The 21,003-nt window shown below is 39.5% G+C and overlaps 2 protein-coding genes across 3 annotated transcripts in view; one reads left to right on the top strand and one right to left on the bottom strand.

Moving 5' to 3' along the window:
• Nucleotides 1-15,955, top strand: part of HERC4 (HECT and RLD domain containing E3 ubiquitin protein ligase 4) — a 60,089-nt gene extending 44,134 nt beyond the window's left edge. Inside the window, exon 27 of one of the 2 annotated variants that reach the window (XM_068950861.1) lies at nt 15,794-15,955. In XM_068950861.1, coding sequence (XP_068806962.1) covers nt 15,794-15,816 — 23 coding nt within the window. In that variant the 3' untranslated portion in view covers nt 15,817-15,955. Of the gene's footprint in view, nt 1-5,859; nt 6,244-15,793 lie in introns of those variants that run through there. The other variant, XM_068950862.1, reaches the window with a different exon arrangement.
• Nucleotides 829-20,734, bottom strand: SIRT1 (sirtuin 1). The gene is made up of 9 exons (XM_068950863.1): nt 20,228-20,734; nt 17,662-17,778; nt 15,965-16,206; nt 14,523-14,675; nt 12,433-12,580; nt 10,294-10,373; nt 5,829-6,015; nt 3,874-4,434; nt 829-2,914 (listed from the first exon to the last, which is right to left on the bottom strand). Exons 1-9 carry the CDS (start codon nt 20,712-20,714, stop codon nt 2,595-2,597), a joined length of 2,295 nt encoding a protein of 764 aa, XP_068806964.1. The 5' UTR covers nt 20,715-20,734; the 3' UTR covers nt 829-2,594.
• Between the last annotated feature and the right edge of the window lie 269 nt (nt 20,735-21,003).

Genomic DNA, 21,003 nt, shown 5'->3' with positions numbered 1-21,003 from the left:
TGCCTCATCACACAAATGCTTGTACTCTATTTTCTTTTTCAGTATGCCTACTTAATATAAATACTAACAAGGTTAAGATATTTTCAGAAAGAATGAATATAAATTCTGGAAAATTAATTGAAACCCTAAAGGAAGGTGACTAAATCGCAGCTAGAACCAAATGTGCTCTTCCAAGCTTCCAGAAAAATTTCCTGTAAGACACTGAGTACTAACAAAGAGCTGTGAAAGCAAATGTTCCCTCATCCCCACCGGTTGTCTCGTGATTAAGTTCAGCTTGAGTGCCTAGTTTTATGTACCCTCTTTAAAGAGGGCATCTCTGCTATGGGGAAAGGATAGTGTGCAAAATGGAAAGCTGAGAGCGCATGTTCTAGGTCAGGGTTTCCCAAGACTCGATGCAGGTGTGGTAGCAGAAGCTGCTCTCGGGTCTGGGGTGGGAGCAGCAAGTGCCAAACACTGAGGAAGCCCTGGGCTGGGTAGAGAGGGGAGCCGAGAGCTCCGAGGGTCCGGAAGCCGGGCAGAAATGAACGTTACCGTTCAGTTAATGCTTCTAAGCTTAAAAGGGTTTGGATGGAAAAAAGTAGTTTTCTGAAAGAGAGACTTAACAGTGTGGGTTAAGCGATCACTTCAGTGAAAGCAATGCCGATAGCTTCATTTGGACTTGATTTCTCAAGGGGCCAGCAAGAGTAGCAGATGGAAGAGAGTTTAGTACATGATACCTGAAGTAAAATGCTTCACTTCACATCAGCTAGGATCTATCTAGACTTTTTAGGGCCTCTTTTGTTAATTTAAGCTTTAAAGAGCTAAATACAAATTGACAGAAGCCAGAAATCAAATGACAATTTTAATAGACTTTAGAACAGAGTGTACGAGTATAAAACACTGGTTTTGTATTTCAAAAGTTGCAGGAAGATAGCCAGTCATTTTAAACAGTCTTCTACAAAACGTATGCCAGTAGATTACATAAAAGACACTATATACAATATAAAAGAGCAGAAAACAATCCTCACTGTAAAAATAATTTAAAACAAAGTATTTCAATTTAAAATATCTCCTATAGCACAAACTAATACATTGTGACATGCAAGTGAAAACTAAACATATTGCATTCTTTAGTATAGCCAAATAAGAGCTGTATTAAATTTGGATCATGAGACAACATGCCAACATTTTTAGATGAATAGAGAAGGCTGTTCTTTAAATATTTATTAACAAACTGTTGTATCTTATGTATGTTCAAAGAACAGCTACTATACATCTTCCAAAATGTAATAAATATTAAAGCAAAGTATATGAATAATCTACATCTGTAGAGTTCATTTATTTGGGCCAATGGTGAAAAAGTGGTTTATAGAAAAATGTTGTTTTGTTTACTACTGCGCTGTGCCATTTTACAAAATAGTTCTAAAGGCTTGGAAACAAGCTGCTCTTGAAAACTTGCACCATCCAGTTTTAAGGCAGCCTAGCACTTGAAGATACAACATAGTCATTTCAGTAGCTGCTTTGCTTTTAATATGCAGGGTGGAGCTAGCAGGTGGAAAATTCTTCTCCCAACCTGCGACCTGTCCTCAAAACAGAGTTCTTTCAGGTTAGGTTATTAACGTGCACTTTATCTGCTTAACGGTGTAAGCAGAGGGTTTTGATATTTGAGCGAGTTTCTCTTGTTTCTGTAGCATCAGAGGGGGTTTTTGGGTCCCTCTCATACTCTGCTAGCAGTACTATTCTGGACTCAGCCTAGCTTGCATGTCAGAACCTTGGCAGCTTATCAAAAGCTATTTTTATGCAAGCTGCACCAATTTTGTATACAACATGAAAAACCTCTACTGTAGGGGATCCATTTTGTTTAAAATACCAGTATTATAATAGCTAAGGAGCCAATGTCAACATTGCTTCATGTCCACAGGAAGTATTAAACTCAGTAACTTAAGCATGATATAGTTTCACAGCACTTTTTGATCAGTCTCAAAAACACAGTAGGATTTTTCAAGTGCTCACTATCTTGTTTCCATTTTTAACTATCTACTCACATTTAAGTATGTCTCAAACATACAAAGTAGCTGTTAAAGCAAAAATTAGCTGCCACAGTAGGTCTTAGAAAATGCCAGTGTTTAATGACAGACTATGCAAGAATGAAAGGTTTAGCAGAAGCATAAGGTTTTAAATAAACCAAACTGTTACAAAGCAAGAGGTGTAAAAATACCATTCTTTGGTCTAAATTAGCTGTTCCCTTTATATTAGTTTAACATTCCAATGGCTTTTTCAAAAAACTGTTTTAAAATAATATAAGCTGAAATTCATTAAGCAAAAATATGTATTATATACATGGATGCCTGATCAGACAGATGAACTTAAAAGCAAACAGTGACAATTATTTAGTACCTTTAAAAAAAAAAAAAAAAAAAGAGTTAGTGTTGAGTGCGCAGTAATAGAATTTTATTGAAAAAGGTAAAAAACTAAGCATGAAAATCTGTTTTAGTTGTTTATAAACACTACATCCTTATGGTTCTGTTGCTCTAAATTCAGACGTAAACATTCATTCTGACATGCCAAAGCTCCTAATGCTGGTGGAAAGTTCCTGTAACCAGTCAGTGATTACTTTACAACTTGTTGCTTGTTGGATGATCAGTCCCTGTGGCTTCGTTTATATAAGCTGATTCATCTGCTGCATCTGGTTCAACTCCATCTTCCCCAAATCCATGTTCCTCTTCCCTTTCTGGAGCATCCTCATCCTCTATGCCATTGTAGAACTCCTCAATCTCGCTCTCATCTTCCACATCTAAGCTCTGGCTATGACATGAGCCACTTTCACTACTACTGCCACAAGAGCTAGAAGATATGATATCATCTTCAGAATCCGAGTACACCTCAGCACCATGGAAAATATAGCGATTTGGCGGTAAAAACAGATACTGAGTACCTGAAACAATTTGAAAAGTGAATAAAAAGTTAAAGTGAATTAGAGTCATATAAAATGTTGCAGACTTCTGGTTAGAAAGTATCTACATATATGTATTTTCAAAAGCAATATTTAACTGACAAATCAAATTATATTAGAAACCCATTTCTTCCAGTGCATTATGAGCAACAGTACATACCAAGTGCTTTACTGGAAAGCTAAGCAAGCGTTCCCTCTCCCACCTGCCTTTTGCATAAACGAAAGCATTTTAACTTTGATAATTAGCTGCTTTTTTCATTGATGCACATTGTATTCACAGCTAGATTTCCATTACTTAAAACACCGAATTGGAACCCACCACACAGGGTACTGGACAAAGTTTAACAACAGCCTTTGTTTTAGACAGTTGCAGTTATAAGTTATCACATGGAAAAAATGAGTGAAAAGGGATATTATACATGAGTTAGTTAATAGACTGCATAGCTGGGGGTTTCTTTGCAAAGGTTTCCTTCAAAATGTGCCTAGTTCCAGTTGTACAATTTGCTTTTTAACTGGTACGGTGCCTTCATCATTCAGTTCTACAAGATGGCTGCCATGCTAAATTATGATGTAGTGTGACCAGCTTCTCAAAACCTGAGGATCAAACCAGTTTTTCTGAAAATGCTTTTGAAAGTGTTAGGAATACTGATTTTTTTGATTCTTAGCTTCAACCTCTTAATTTTGATCTTTCTAAGGAGCATGCGATCCCTGATTACAAAGGTTATCACAAATTACAAAAAAAATTTCCTACTACCTTCTCCAAAACAAATAAAAAATTTATGTAGTGGTGAATTACAGTTTCAGTAGACACTTGCCTAAACAGAAGTAACCATAAAAGAACACTGATGCCCTTAAGGGCAACTAACCTGTTGCTTTAAAGTTTGTCTAGAATCCACATCCCAGTCAAAATATGCAAAACACTGAAATGAGTTAACACTTACCATCCAGCCTTTTGCTGATCTGTTCTTTTGCAGATCTGTTTACCCAGCACTTCCTCAATATTTCATTTTTTTCTCTATTTTCTCCATTGTTGGATCCATTTTCCTTCATTGGTTCAGAGTTCATTAATTCACTAGTAGTATTTCCAGGGCTCTCTGAGGATGTCTGCGTGTCCTGAAGCTTCTCCTCTGTGCAGATCGCTTTAGTTTCTGAGGCAGGATCACAGTTTTCTACCTTGCATTCAGCTGGGTGTTCTGAGGGCACCACCGAAGTATCTGGTGGAGTCGTTCTTTCTGGTGAACTAGAGTCTTCTGAAATGTTTAAAGGGGTAGGTGGTAACTCAGATGAGTGCATGTCAAGCTCCTTCTGTGTTCGTGGAGGCTTTTCTGTTATTTCAGAAAGTTTTACTGAGTTGTAGCAAAGTTTTGTATATTCACTACCTAGCCTTTGACATAATTCATTAATAATAACATCACAGTCTCCAAGAAGCTCCACGTCGAAGTGTAGATGTGGCAAAGGTTCCCTATTAATTAAGATTTGAGGCACTTCATGAGGGATGGAACCTACATGCAGAAAAGATATTTAAAGAAAGAGAGCCACTTAAATTTTACTTTTTATGAGCAAATTATTTAGAAAGTTTGGTTTCTCAGTCTTTATGTATTCATTCGCAACAAAACCAAAATAGGCAGACTGGGAATAAACTAAGCAAATCTCAAATTTACTAAAACCAGAGCAGCAATTGCAGGTGCTATGCGTACTGTAGTCTACCTTGATTCCTCCCACCATTTTTTTCCAATATGAAGCGGTTCCTCTTCTCTATCACTAAGAAATGTATGCACAGAAGTATTGACTGCCATTAGTAAGTTTTGTCAAGTGCTGAAAAGATTGTTAAAAATAAAACTGCAGTCTCTTAGAGAAATGGCATGAATAGCACATTAATTTCATGTACTTTAAAGTCCACATGAAGATTATATTGCTGGTAAATTACATCCCCTTTATTAGGTCAAAATACTTGCAGGTACATACAGTCTATGTGGTGTAGGGTTGCTCAACCCTCTTCTAATACTTAGGGTTCCAAAACCCACCAGTTTGGTGACCTTGGATGCCAAACTAATGAAACCCAGTTCTCAGACAGGGATAGAACAATGGTTTGTGTGGTGGATCCCAGCTTTCTAGTCCCCACACACGTCCCATTGGCCTAAACGCAAGGCTCTACCTCCTGCATAGCACAGAGCACGTTACTACGAAAGGCACTGAGATGGTTCTGTTCCCAGTTGGCAGCAGCTGTTAAGTGCATGCTTTCTCAGGCTTCAATTTGAACAGCATTTCCTTAGTCCCAGCAAGTCTTGCATTCAGTAGGCAAATAAGTCACCTGCAATGATATTTTTCTCAGCCTTTCTGAAGGACATTTTTCTATAATGTACATTAGTACAGATGTTTTTCCTCATCACTTTTAAAAGCGAAGGATACAAGACGGTCACATGCTATACAGTGCCCACTGCTCGTTATTTAACATTAAGTACCAACTTTAAAATAAGCTGTGGCTCAGAAACCTAATGTACTGAAACGTAGCATCAACAAAACTAGATCCGTCTTTCTAAAGACGAATCCTTTCTAAACCTTTCGAGTAACTCTGAGAAGTTAACTGAATCTCATGACAAAGTCACTCAAGTTTCAGCAAAGTAGTTTTTTAGATTATAGTTTCATTACTTTGAGATCTATACTCTGCCGGGGGGGGGGGGGGGGGGGAATCTAGAAAAAGCACTCAATTTTCTACTTTGTCTACTTTGCAGCTCAACTTTTACATAGGCAATCAGATTTTGTCTTAGAAAGTCAGATGACTAACCTAGTTTCTTCACTGAACCAGGATATAAACATTTCTTAGAGAACTTAACTGTGAATTGTAATTTTTGATCAATTTTTTTAGAAGAGAAATTTATCAGAGGTAGTCACTTACTTGGAATCAACGCTACTGGTCTTACTTTCAGCGAAGACCCAATAACAATAAGGAGATCAACTTCGTTTTTGTCATACTTCATGGCACGATGGAACTGCTCAGGTAAGTTCTCTCCAAAGAACACTATGTCTGGCTTCATGATAGCAAGCGGTTCATCAGGTGGACATCTGGGACATCTAGGAACGACCTGTGTTACAACAGTTCACGTTACTGCTGTGGCTGCCAGCCGAAAACCTCAGATTTTAACAATTCACAATGACTTTATTTTGGCAAAAGACAAGGAGAGTTGCAATGGTATTTGATCTTTTTGGTCCTCTGTGGATGTACTGACAAGGGCTTATCTTATTCTGGTCTTATTCTGCAGCAAATGCACGCAGAAATAAAACTAAGGTAGAAATAAAGAGGGAGTTCTTTGAAATCAAAAAGGAAAGACACCACAGTCCTTATCTGACAACCAACCCGAACTCTAATGTGTACTTGCCTTCTGATAGAAACATCTTTAGTCAGAACCAAAAAGTAGATTTCACTGTCAGTTGCCATTATAGGGTTTGATATAAAACCCTTCCTATCGAACAGCGTGTTACAGAGCTTTACCTCTCTGCTTTCTCCTCTCCCCTAAAAGGATACGTGCAAGTTATCTGCATAAAGCAACATGGCACCGTAGCAGCTGGCTAACAAAGAGCACACAGAACAAGAACATGGGAAAGAACTTTTGTTTGGTCTCCATTTTAAACTTTCTCCGTCCTCCAAAAACAGAGCAGAATGCTTGGTTCACTAAAAAAGCAGATGAGCATGTTTGTGAGGAAGTAGACTCCCTTTCCTCCTGAAGCCAGAAGGTTTTTAAGTATTTGGGATAGCTCTCAGCTCTTCCCTGTCTTAAGACTTGTTCAGGGAGAAGAAAAGCAAAGAAGGTGAGTAATGTGAGTATACGCAGATAAGACTTAAATTATTACTGAGCAATTTTTCTTTCGAAATGGTTCAAGTCGTCTCAGCTGTAGTCTCAAAGTGCGACAGCCCAGAATAAATCTAAGGAGCTCTCATTAAACATGGCTGCAGTCCTACAGCAGTCATCACAAGTAAATTAGTGCTATGTAAAGCTGTAAAGACAAGTATACTGTCTATTGTAATAGGAAAATATATGGAAACATATTTAAATGCGTAACATCCCCCTCTTGTACACATCATTACAAAAAAAAAAAAAACAGAACTTAGTTTAAATCAGAGAACCAATTTATGGATGTCTGCAGTATGACAAAAGACGATGCTTTCCGTATGAGAAAGCATCAAAAGCAAAAGGCCTTTCTCTATAGTACTAATGCACCTCTCCCAAAATTCAAGTCTTAAACGAAGAATCTAATCCTTCTTTGAAGAAATCCTTGTAGGAGGGATGCCCAAGAAGCAGTATGGCAAAAGAACTAGAAAGTGATATGGAGAAAACCTTCCTGACATACCCAAGCTAAAGAGTGTCTAGTAACCCCCCATTAAAGGGAAACCAACTAATGAATTCCCCAAAAAGGGGCAGGATGACCTTGAGATTTTCCCTTGGCTCTTTAACACCACATATTGGAAAGAGAGAACATGCAAACGGCTGAAAAGGCTTTTCTGAAGCTTTCTACCCTGCTTTGTCTCTTCTGTTGATGTCAGTGATGCCTTTGCCCTTACTGGAGGCTTAAGGAGGGAAACGTGCTCTGTATTAGGAGGAAGATGAAATGAAGACCTCTAACTTTTGATCCAGTTTAAAGAGACCAAGTAGCAGTAGCTCTGTTTCCAGCATCTCCCACAGGGAGTCAAATGACTTGTGATTTAATGGATTTCTGTAGAACAACTGATGCCCCTATCCAGCCAAATCATTTGAGTCACTGTAAAGGGCCCATAAATACATGTTTTCAACACTACAGGTCTTTCACTCACCAGCTTCTCTGCTAATCCTCAGAAAGGTCGTCAGTAAGAGGGAAGATCTATTCCAAGAGCTGAAATTGATACCAAGAAGTTAAGGCTAGTAATTGGCCACTCAATTGCCTAGGGTCCTCTTTCCCTCCAGAAGTAGCACGCCCCCAAAACCCCACCGCCTCTGCCAGTGTGTTTGTCTAACGAAAGAAAAGTGGAATTTCTCATTGACTGTTGATGTTACCAGTATATCAGAGGTAGATAAGTAAAGATTTATTCAGGTTTAAGAATATCCAAAAAATGGAGCATATTTTCCATTCCTTAGGCCTTTTTTTTTCCCCTAAATCTGAGACCCACTACCTTTCATCATTTCTTGAAGCTAGCTGAAATAGTCAGAAACAAAGTAGAAAGATATTTTCCAGAAGTAACTGGAGGAAAAATGGTTTTGCTCAGAAGTTTGTTCTGCATGATTTATAACTGCTGCTTCTGATCGAGAAAGATGGTTGTGTACAGCAAACTAGAGAAAGAACTATGCGCTTTATCTTGGAAGCGGCAGAAGAATGAAGAGCAGCAGCAAGAAACTGGCAATTTTCTATACAGATGATCTTGCGCAGTTCTCAGTCCATAACATGTTGAAAGGACATTCCTGACAATAAGATGCTAGCTAGTTACTTTCTCATGAAGCACTTAGACTGAAAATTAAGACCATCAGGGATGGACCAGAGCAAAGAAAAGGTATTTTTAAGGAAAACTGAGGACCCATGGCCACATACAACTGAACTTTCAAGCAGTGGAAGGGAGCAGAAAAGGAAGACTGGACTCTGTTGGACCTTAGATCCCCCAAACCATTTTTGGGAAGGCTGGTCCCTGTTAGAGAACAGAGCTGTTGAAATGTACAGTCATTTGTTTAGTAAGTACAGAAATAGTTTCTTTTAAGGAACCCAGTTCTGTATTCTAGGGAGGTAACAGAAAACAACAAACCTGAGTAGTATTAGGTTGGAAAATGGGAGAGTACAGAATAAAAAGAAAATAACGGCTATTACAACAATTTCTTCAGAGGCATAGAGGAAGGAGGATGCATTTTATTTCAATAGCTCTATTTCTTCCTGTGCAAAAGTATATTCAGCAATAACCCTATTTATATTGCAGTATAAAAATCAAAAATTCATATTACGGTTCAAGCCTGTCCTAGAGAGATACACCTTGTGTACTGTAAGATTACAGCTGAGAGACTGAGTGTAAAAGACTTCTTCAATCTCCGTCTTGGGAATAAGACCCCCCTCTGTTCTCATTCTTCAGAAATATCGCTAGAGGTTTCTCCTGGTCCCTTCCTCCTCCCCAGGCTTCCACTACTGGCACCAGCACAGAGCTTTGGCCTCACCTGACAGGGCTGTTTTCCTGTACTGCCGAGCCCGGGACTTCTTAAGAGTTTTAGAAAGCTTGAGCAAACACACACTCGTCACTGCTTTTCCTCAGCAGTTTGTGAGACCAACCCAGAATTACTGATTGGATTTGAATGGGAAGAAAAAGGTGGTTAAAATACCTAAACGGTTAAGAGAAAGTCTCTGTTTCCTTGCACAATGGCAGAAATTTGGCTGTAAGGATAAAAGTACAATGATTAAAGCGTGAGGAAAAGGAGTTCTGACCACTAACAATCAAACCAGAAAACTACAAAATGCTTAGGGACGGCTGTTTAAGGGAGGAAAAAAAAAAATCATTTTGAGGTAAAGGAGCAACAAACATCTATAAGATAAGTAGTATTTTAAAATAACAACAATAACATAATAACAATAATAATTAATAAGTTGTTTCAAATTTAACACTTGAAAGATTTACATCTCATCATGTTTCTCATTTAAAACAGTCCCTGACCATTTGTATGAATAAGCTGATTTTGATCAGGCAGTCATCATCTCTGCTCTTTCAAAAGAAAGGGAAGAACAACAAAGAGGGTCAATAAAGGGTCAAACAACAACAAAGGTTATTTTACTCTGTTAGAGCAAAACTGGAGTAAAAATAGTACTTTTGGCCCTTGAACACTTCACACACAAGCAGGGAGTCCAGAATACAGAATAGTTCAGAAGTCCTAGAAGATAAGATGCAGTTCATGTACCATTTGATCCTCTTCCTTACTCAACAGGAGCTGCTCCATAGTTAGCAATTTTTCCATGCACCAGCTACTATTTAAACAAATTTTTACTGTAGATAAAGGCTCAAAGAGCAACCAATGTTATAAATGGCTTGAGAATGCTTTCTCGGTATGACCGAGTTCACACTAATATGTTAGGCATAAATCCAACTTTCTACTTACCATCTTAACCTCTGCTTTTCCCAGAGATGCCATAAAAATGGACTCCTAGAGCTTTGTTCCATTTTATTCCTGTTACCTATTTTTCTGCAGTATAGTATTTGAGTATACTTTTAAGTATTAGAGGAAATGCTAAAATACAGATAGGCACTTTTAGGAAATATATACAAAAAATATATAGCCTTTTAAAAGAAAATATAGAACTTTAAAGCAATCCAAGATTTAACAGTTCCTATTAGAAAGCCGCTGTGAGTTAAAGTAAATTTTTACCTGATTGAAAATATCTCCTCGAACAACTTCACAGTCAACTTTGTATTTACAGATCAGGCAGGAAGCTGTTGCAAAGGAACCTGAGGGGAAAAACCCACATGATAGAAATGAAGATTTTCAGTAGTTCAGGTTTGCTCTGTTTGGCAAAGATGCTACGATGCAAAGAGTGTTATATTGCAGTGCTAAAAAAAATAATAATAAAACTCAGAAAGTAAAGTTAAAGGAAGATACTCGTAGTATTAAAGGCAATTCTTCTAGATGTTAGCAGAAATCTTGTTTTAGAGGCAGGATATACCATGTGCATAACACCACAAATTATATTCTGTGTCCCCTTGTGCCTCCACCCAGTGAAAGCATATACAAGGAGGGGTAAACATCGCTTTCCCTTTCCTCTTTACAAAATTAACAGTGGTGTTTCTTAGAGTTTTGTAAAAAAACAAAGCTACTTTTAGGAATGCCAACTAGTGAAGTACTCTTGGTAACAGAATCTAAACTAGTGCCAGGAGGTACCCTGCGATGAAGGTGGGCCTTTTTCAAAGATCAGGATTACTGTGAGTGGTAGCACCTTCAGTAGCAGGTCCGTTGCAGGCAGGACCAATTATTCCTTCCTTTTAAGGGTCAGCGTTACAGCTGCTTGAAACACTTACCCTGTGACATGCTGTTCTCTCTGCCCTGCTAGGAGAATGAACTTACTAGAACAGCCCTCTATATTCTTAATTTGAGAGCAGGGGTTACTGCTGTTAACCTAGAAAACATCTGCAGTTCCAGTATCAATGTTGACACCAGTATTGTGTCAGGTCTCACAAACAGGCCAATGCTGCTTTAAGGAATTTGTTTGCCAAGTCTACTAAATGATCCAGATTCCACTTTAAGAACTCATTTTCTATGTCTGTTCCTTAAAAATAGAGCCTCAGCGTTCCCAGTTTGTGGGAATGAAAAGCGTATCACGCAACTGCTTGAATAAGAGATTCCACTGAATTTTGGTATCATAATTACAGAACTCCATATGACACTGAAGGTGCTACAAGATAACATTCAATTCAACAGCTAATAATAATAATATTATGTGGGATAATATATATAATATAATAATATTTATTATGTGGGATACGAAAAAAATGGAAGTGTCACAATATATTAAGATTTCAGTGGAATATATTCTAATATATCCTAAATAAAGGAACAGATAACAGCTAAAATCATTTCATTGACAGACAGTGACAGGGAACTATGAAAAGATTTCAACTCCCACACACTTTATGATCTCATACAAGAATATAAAACAGCACCAAATAAATAATAAAAAAAACAACAGTTACAGTTTGAGCTGGTATAAACAGGGTGTGGATCTTCACTGAGGCACAAAGACAACCATTTATCAAGCATCATTTCTGAAAGAATTGTTTCCACTCAAAACATTTCCGCTCCAAATATTATTAAATTAATATCAAATATTAATATAATTAGTTTATATATAGTATATGACTAATATAATTAATATAGTTAATATATAATTAATTAGAGTAATATTTAATAATATTTAATATTAAATATTATTATTAAATATTTTAAAATAGTAAGTATTATTAAAAACCAAGAGGTTGCATTTTCAAGCTATAAAGCACACAATTCTGTAAGCAGAATTTAGGTACATGAACATGCACATCTTAGTCTAGCCCATATTTATGTAAACCCTAGTCTTCCCACTGATTTGAGCACACAAGTTGCCACTCGTTCTCCTGCTGAATTTGAGAAAAAAGCATGATTGAACATACCAAGACACACTTTAAAAGGAACTCTAAACTTTGCTGAAACTGTAATGGAAAGTTCAAATTAAGGAAAGTTTTATGCATTTCATGAAATAATACAATATAAAGGAGCAAAGGCTACAAACAGGTCTTACTGGATACGTCTGAAGAAAATGTTTCTCAACCTCAATTTCTGTAATTTCTTTTCTCTTGTCATTCTAGTTCTCATTGTTTTATCTTATCTACTAAACAGTTGACATTTTAAAGAAGAACATTCATTTCTGAGAGATGCAGAATATTCTATTTGGAGAAATAAAAGTATGTCACATGGACCACTAAACATCATTTCTACACATACAATTAAGAAAAGTGAAACGTTAAAACTACTAACCGTGACACTGAATTATCCTTTGGATTCCTGCAACTTGTTCCAGGGTGTCTATGTTTTGTGTATAGTTGCGAAGCAATTTTCCTTCTTTGTCCATCAAAGCTATGAACTTGTGACAGAGGGATGGTTGGAACTGTCCTGGATATATTTCCTACAGAATTGAGAGGTACATTAGAAAGCGTAAATGAGCACAGAACATGTTTGTTCTGACTCTCCAATTGCTTCTCACTACTGAGCCGCAACTGGGCTGGAGTCTCGCCTGGGAAAGTTGGGCTTTTTCAGAAAAAGCGTAAGATTTGCTAGCCAAGATAAAGCTAGCAATAAGGATGCTGCTGCCTACTTTCACCAATTGATACTCTGAACTGAACCAAAAGTTCTAGTGCACCAACGAACTTAGTTTGATTAATCCTTGTGACAGCTCTGCCTTCATGAAGCTACCATTTAGCTTAGTCATTAACAAAATAAGACTTTTTGAAATTATTTTTTTTTCCCCCACACATTTCAAGTTACTCATAATTCTGAAGCTATAACAAGTCTATAAATTTAAACTTCAGCAGTGATCAGGGATCACTCTTGGTTGTATCACCTAGATTATGACAGGGCTATGATACAATTACTAGGAGATATTTATGTGGTCCTAAGAGTTCACATGTCTTAGTTCGTGAAGAAGTATGACGTGCTCTGCCACCAAGAACCTTACACATAAATCGGAAAGGGAAATTGTGGGAAACCAAGAAGAAAGGAAAGAAGTGTAAAAAGATTAAAAAAAAAAAAAAACAAGAGAGACAGACAGACTTTACTTTAAAGCAACTTAAGATTTCATGGATTAAGAAATTAATTTTCTAGCTGAACTGAAGGATAGGAAAGGGAAGATGTGAGAGAAATTATTTCAATAGCAAAATATTAGCCACGCTGGACTTGGACTATTCTGATAAAACCTGAGTATAGACTGGCTTCTCATAGTTGCATTTTCTTTAGATGTTAAAAAACCCAAGAAACTGAATACACTAAAGAGCATCAAAATATGTTAATAGCTGGCTAGGAGGCAGAACACATTGATTTTTCTTTCCCCATCTTTGGATCAATATTAGGGCAGTAGTATGAATTGTGGGCAAAGGGAGAAGACACCAGAACACTTTTCATCATGATAGCTTTTCACAAGTCCTTACTGCCCCTGTAGTAATTCTCAGAATATTTTGATTTTATAGGTTGTCCTGAGCAAATTCCAGATTAAATACAATTACTTTTTGTTTCTGCATATGTGAATTCCTTCCTGTCTCTGAGATACGCTCTCCCTCTTCCGTTAAACCATTCAACTTCACTAACATCTTTCTAAAAACTGCTGCATTCTCTCTTTTAAGAGGTGAGCACAGTCCCTACAAAAAGGGCTTTAATTCTCTAAGTTGTACTGATTCTTGTGAAAGCTATATAAAAACCTGAAACAGGAACAAACTTCTTCGTGTACACAAGTATTTTCCTCCACTTAGCTGTAAATACAGCGTTAAAATGTGAATATGTTGTATGACATTGAACAGTATGCCACTGCACGTCAGATCTGAACGTGGCTTCTGACATTACTCATGTGCTGGCAAAAAGCTCCTCACGTTCCTATTCCTTCATTTTCAGAGGAGAACTTAACACCAACTAAGAATAAATATTGAGGTTATATCAAATAATTACATTACCACAGTTTCTATTATCCTTCCTGAAATTAGAGACACCAGCTAGAATGGTTGTATATAATGACCTTATAACAGGAATAGTTACAATAAGCTGAAGAAAAAAAAAAAAAAGATAAAGTGTGGCTGAATTTCTAGTAAGGCTAATACGTGGCTGCATACAATGGTTTAAGTAGCACTAAGGGTATGAATGCGATATATGTGTCACAAAGACACATACAGTAAGTCATTATGCCACTGAAAGAGGCCTCTCATTAAAGTAAATTCAATACATTAACATATTTTTCCATCTTGTTTATATATAAAAAAGACAAGGATGTTTTTTATAACCAGATATAAAACTATTCTGTTAAGGTATCTTATCACTGTTATTTATCTTTACTGTCCAAGATGAGAACAGTTGGAAAACCATACCTTTGCAAACTTAAAAAACGGCCTGGGATCCTTTCTGAAGTATTCTATATCAAACATTGCTTGAGGATCTGGAAGGTCTGGAAAGTCTACAGCAAGGCGCGCATAGATGCCATCTCTTGATCTGAAGTCAGGTATTCCACAAGACACAGAAACCTGAAATATATTTTTGCAATCTTAAATAAGCAGAACTATACATATTCAGCTATAAAGCATGGCTACAATACAACATATCTGTGAAACCACACTTCTGACTACTAACAAATATTAAGAACAAAACCAGTCTGAGTTATCCATATTTATTTTTCCATCTTTGGGGGTTTTTTTGGACCAATTCCCAAGTAACAAGCAAGCGAAACACAAGTTTGACAACCGAAGCAAAAAAAACAGCCTTGGTACAATCCATAAAGGCAGTAACAGGACACCACAACTTACTTTTAGTACTGCAAGTTCTGTAACAAGTACACAAAGATTTAAAATAGTGTTGCATTAAATTTGAATTAGGAAGCGTTCACTGATCTGCTAACTCAGGGTTGGACAAAGTGGCTGGTATTTTACATGCTAATGTAGTAACAGAATAGATTCTTACTTTTGATGAATAAAACCTTTTTGATCAACAAACTAAGCTAAGCACTGTAGTGTTGGATAAGACTATAATTTATTGTCCCAGACTACCCAAAAATACTACGAGAAGAGGAGGAGAAAAAGGTGTATAATAGCAATTACAGAACGAGCAAGATTGGGTAATAGAAGTAGCAGTGCTTTTCTCACTAACTGGTCTGATTTGGATTACTCATCTTTTCTGAATAACGTCACCATATATGTCTCCATGTATGAACAACTGACTTTTGTGCCACGATCAGGTTCGTAGATATAAAGCTGAAAATGTACAACTGTTCAAAAGTCTTGATTAGTAAAACAGCGAGTAATCTTACTACTGTAGCAGAGCAGCACAACTTAAAAGCAGAATTCAGTCTACTGAAATCCAATCAAAGTCCTGTTATAATTCTTTTTCTTTTGAGTCCTATTCTTCTACTCCTTCTAGCCCAGTCAGCATATTGTAAGAGATCCACTGAGATTTCATTAAAAAACGTTACCTTTGTTTCAAAAGAAAAAAGACTAGAAAGTGTTCTGAAACGGGTAGATAAGATTTTATTCCGCAATCATTTTGCACGAATACTAGGCAAGATATGAAGCAATTGTTTAAGAGTTTAAATGTTTAAGACTATTTTCTTAAAAGAAGAGATCTTGTCATTTCCAGTTTTAAATTCCAGTCTTGCAGTGCACATCATTCTAGTGGACAGCTGTACCTCCTCGTCTCATCTGATACCAGTTATCTGATCACAAATATTCCTGGAGCCAGATCACCTGCATGCGGTAAAGTGCTGAACAGAATTTAACCAATTATCTATATAGTCTCACACTGTCTTTGTGGCAATACGTACCCCTGCTCCAGTCAAGACCATTATTTTTTTGCATTCTTGTAAAAGTTTCACAGCATCATCAATAGTATTAATATCTTTTCGTTTTTTTCTTTTCGGTGGTTCTGAAAGAATGTTTATAACAATTTGCCACAGTGTCATGTCATCCAGTTCAGGTGGAGGGATTGTTTCTGGTAGTAGGTCTTTCAGAATCGTCCGTGGGTCTGTACCTAACATGAGATGTTGCTGAACAAAAGTGTAGGGACCTAACAAAGAAAATTAAAAAACATACATATAATTATTTGAAATCAACATTCAAGTCGTTCAGGTGATCATGCTCACTATTCCATTTTTTAATGCTCGCTACTTCATTTTATTAATCCAGTGTAATGGCTTGTTTCTCAAAAACCATGCATGTCTTGCTCTAAATTCTGAAGTGGTAATACAGCTGGGATTTTTTTTTTTTTTTTATTATTTTACATTAACCCATGACGGACTTCTTAGAAAGTTCATCAAGGTAAAATTATAGTTCGCAGGACGCTTGGAGACTCTTAAAAGATCACATATTTAGAAACATTATTTTCACAAAGTATCTCCATTTTATTACTTCATTCTTTGTATTTTTCCAATATTTTGTAAGATATATACACAAATAAGTTGAAGAGACAACGTACATATGCGTACCTTCTAATCATGTTATAAAACACCACTCTAAATGGACAAATAGGGCTGACCAACAACTGGATTTTTTGTTGTTCTACCCCTCATGATTCCAGGCAGGATTTCCTAAAGCTATCAAATCAATCTTTCCAAAAACGCTCAGGAATAGAGAGGTAGAAGAAGGAAAAAAAAAAAAAAAGGTAAGCCTTAAGAAGCTAAACAAACAAATAGGATCCAAACAGCTACCATTAAGGCTAGTTACAATACACCTAAAAGAAAAGAAACATCACATATGTTTACCCTAAAGGTACATGCAGTGATTCTGCATGTACCCATTCTGTAACATGGGATCAGCAACATACGGGCAGATTTACAGTGAAATACTGCATTGCCTTAAGATGTTCTCTTGCTGCTATTCTTATCAAGAGTGGCAAAGTCATCACTGCAGTACCATCGTGCCCGTGTAAGACACAAGACCTCAAGTTCCAACCCCAGCAGGACCTGGGAGCCCCTTCCCCACACAAGCCACCAGTCACCTCATCAGCGCTTGTCTCACCTCTGTGCAAGGCAAGATCTACTGTTTTCTACTGAGTTCCCAACTGCCATGCTTAACTTCACAAATGCAATAGCTAGGCCAACTAATAATTCCCAAAGTGATATAGCACTTAGGCCAGTAAGCCCTACAGACTCACGTGCCTAAAATCACATAAGAACGTGTCTTGTTCCTTCAAGTATGAATAATGCTAAGTAAATACGTTAGAAATATGCCATAAATCTGTTCAATGCAGTGAGTTTGTGTGCCTACTTTTAACGTAGATCAGGGCAGGATTTCTGCACAAAAAAGCTATTGACAATTTTAATGACAATACAGCAAATTTAGAGAGATGCACTTTTAATCTCCTTAAACATCACACAGAATACCGTCAGCAATTCCAGGCTGCTGAAAAGGCAGTAACTGTAAGTCTTCTGCAACAGCAAAATAAATCCTTTGAAGACTGGGAAGAATTAAGTAACACTTCAAAAGTAAACTGAAGCTAGAAGAACGGTATATAAGTTTCTACCTATACGTGGTCTTGGAGTCCAATCACTAGAACTTGCATGTGAGGCTCTGTCATCATCATCACTGTCACAGGAATGGAAACCATTGGCTATGACTTCATCGCTAAAAAGGAAGTTATCTGCAAGACAGCACAACAGGGACATATTACAACGCTTGAGCCAAATGGCACAGGTACATATTTAAATATATCACAAAAACTAAAATGGTACACTTTTAAAGTTGACTTGCAATGAATTACAAATAGTATGACAGGCAACTTTGCTATTTAAAGACAAAATTTCTATCCTACATTTACCTTTTTTTTTCCCCTCAAGTTTGTAGATATTATTAGAATTACTGCAGGATTTATTATATTAATACCGGCCTTCAGTGGCCTGGATGTTGGCCTTAGTGACTTTTCATTCTATAAAGTGCTGGGCACTACGGTTTTTTGTATTTTATTTAAAACAATTCCAAATGTCTGACAATTGTAATTCCTTTCTCCTACAATCTTCACTTCACACAGCTCTCATTCTGAGACTGAATACAGTTAAATTAATGCACCACCATTTACAGATCAGTCGTCAACTAGATTTTAAGAGCACAACACTAAAAAGACCCACAAATACGCAGTCAGATACAGCTGAGTTACACACATTTGTTGGGCTGCTATCTGTCAGCTGAGCTGCAATAGCTGACCACATTTGCTGTCATAACTGAAACAGGATAAAAGCCTGTACACACTGTACACACTTTTATCCTGTTACAGTTATGACAGAAAACGTGCTGTCTTCAACCATCTGCATGAAACTCAACTCACCCATTTTACCTTGCAGCAGGGTTTGGTTAAGAGCACCACAGAGCTAAGGCCGCTGGCTGAGCCTAAGCAAGCCAGAGTTAACTCCATCTAACTCGACTGTGCGTCTAGATTAGGGAGCCCAGAGAGGAAAGGGGTACTTGTTTCACAACACACGTTAAGCTCACTGACGGAACGGTTAGAGGGAAGCGTCAATGTCACCCTCAGCACCTTATCAGAATATTACCCACTAAGACTTTTGGTTTGTCCTTTCCATTTGTTAGAAAACAGGTACAGCAACTGTAGCTTAATTTGTTGAAAAATCCAAGATCATAACCAAATGAGGACAAGTTACAGTCATCCTCTCCAAAGCAAAGAATCTTTATAGCAGTTTTCAACCTTCAAAATAGTGTTTCAGCTAGGTTACTTCACTCTTAAATAAAGAGCACCACAGAACACTATTTTTTATTCAGAGACTGCGTTGTCACATTCTTCACCTTTTCCTCATTTGCATTAATACTTTATTCTGATTGGAATGGAAAAAGAGTAGAGGACAGAACTGCACTTTTATATTTGCTGTTTTGTTCTTCTGCACTTACTATTTCTTATTATTAATCCAGACACTTGCAGCAGTTTTTCATTCCATCTCATCATGCATTAGTACTGATGTGTGCTAATCACTTCTTCATAACTCTTTTCTTCATAATTGCAATTATGAAGAAAGAAAACAAGTGATTAGTACACATCAGTAAATGTGAAGTGTTAAGTTTTAGTAAAACTACCTCCTATGTCTACCATGTAAGGAATCAAAGCTACATTGTTAAAAGACTCAAATCACAGAAAGGTCACCCATTATCTTGTATTTATGAAATGCTGTGATAACCAGGCTAAAGTAACTGTTTAAATTGTAACACTCCCTGTGCAGTTATTTGATTCCTCAGAGGAATAAAGGCAATTCTTGCCAGAAGTAACTGATACAAAGCAGAACATGCCCAGGATTTGAGTAACTTGAGCAAGAAGGCTTCGTCCAAGGCGTTTACAAAGGAATCGTTAGTTCAACTCTCCTGCTGCTCCAATGAAGTTTTGGAGCAACGGGGCTGTCCACGCATGCCGTGCGGCCCCTGTTCCCTTCCGCACAGCTCCGCCACCAGCACAAGTTGTCTGCAGAGCTTCACTCAGCTTAAAGGAAAAATATCTTTAACTGCATGTAAAGGCCTTACTGGCAGAACGCAACGTCTTTTACTGTTTAAGAAGTCTCTCCCAAGTACCACCTTAAAAAAAAAAATTCAAGGTCCTTGCGTACAGATACTGCCCAAACAGCATGCCTGCAAAGCACATGTTTTTAGAGGCCGAGAGTTCAGTTTCGCGCTCCGGCCGCTGACATCGCAGACAGGGCTGTAACTAGAGTTTACTGCAAGAGCTGGTGGAGACAGCTGCTCCTGTCCCTTTCACAAACGCTTCTGAGAAGCACAAGCGCAAATACGTTATCACAGCAGCAATCGTGAGGAGGAAACGGGGCTCGGGATTTTTCATTTCCAATAACTCCTTACTGCCAAAAACACAGCTCCCAGACAACAAAAACAAGAAAGAAAGAGAAAGAAGGTGTCAGAGACGCGAGCGGAGCCGGCCTCCTGCCCCGAAGCCCGGCACGAGCGGCCAGAGGGGCGCGAGCAAACCGGCCCGAGGCCGGGCAGACAGAGGCGCCCGCCGGCTCCCGCCGGCGCTCAACGGCCGCGACTAACGGCACGAGAGAGCCGCGCCCCGCCCCGCCCCGCCCCGCGCCGCTGCTCACCGGGCTGCGGGGCCGGCGCCGCGGCCGCCCCGTTTGAACACTGCGCCCGCCTGCAGCCAATGGCCGCCGCCGCCGCGTCGTCGCCGGGCGCCGCCTCCGCCCCCTCCCCCCGGCCCCGCTGCCGCGGCTGCCGAGGCGGCTCCGCCCGGGCCAGGCCCCGCGGCCCGGCCCTATTGTCCGCGCCGCTCCAGCCTGCCGCCGCCGCCTCGCCGCCGCCGCCGCCGCCGTCCTCCTCGCTGCCGCCGCCGCCGCCGCGCTCGGCGGTCACGGCCGCCGCCGCCGCGCCGGGCAGCTCCGCCGTCACAGCGGCGGCGGGCGCCGGCCCCGCGCCGCGGTCCGGGTGCTGGGCGGCTGCCGCTCCCCGCCCGCCGCCGCCGTCTTCCGAGTCGAGGCGCTGGCGTTTGGGAGCGGGCTCGGCGCTCTCGGCCGCGCCGCCGGGGCCGCCGCCGCCGCGGGGCTGGAGGAGCGGAGCCTCCCCGTCCGCCATCTTGGAGTAGCAACCGCCGCCGCCCCCCCTTCTCCTCCTCCCTCCCTCCCGCCCGGCGCAGCGCGCAGCAGCGCCACCGCCCCCTCCCCCACCCCCAGGGAGCGATTTAAACGCGGCACGTGACCACGCCACCGCCCACGCGGGCACCCGCCCCGCCGCGGCCGCAACAACAACAAACCGGGTCACGTGACGGGGGTAGGCCGCGGCGGGGGGGGGGGGGGTGCGGCCAGCGGCACGTGACCCCCGTGCCGGCTGAGCCCTCGCGCACCCCCCCCCCCGCGACGTGCAC

The sequence above is a fragment of the Struthio camelus genome, chromosome 7, assembly GCF_040807025.1.
Source record: "Struthio camelus isolate bStrCam1 chromosome 7, bStrCam1.hap1, whole genome shotgun sequence".
Taxonomy (NCBI): Eukaryota; Metazoa; Chordata; class Aves; order Struthioniformes; family Struthionidae; genus Struthio; species Struthio camelus.
The sequence above is the reverse complement of the archived record's forward strand: the minus strand, read 5'-3'. Positions and strand labels throughout refer to the sequence as shown.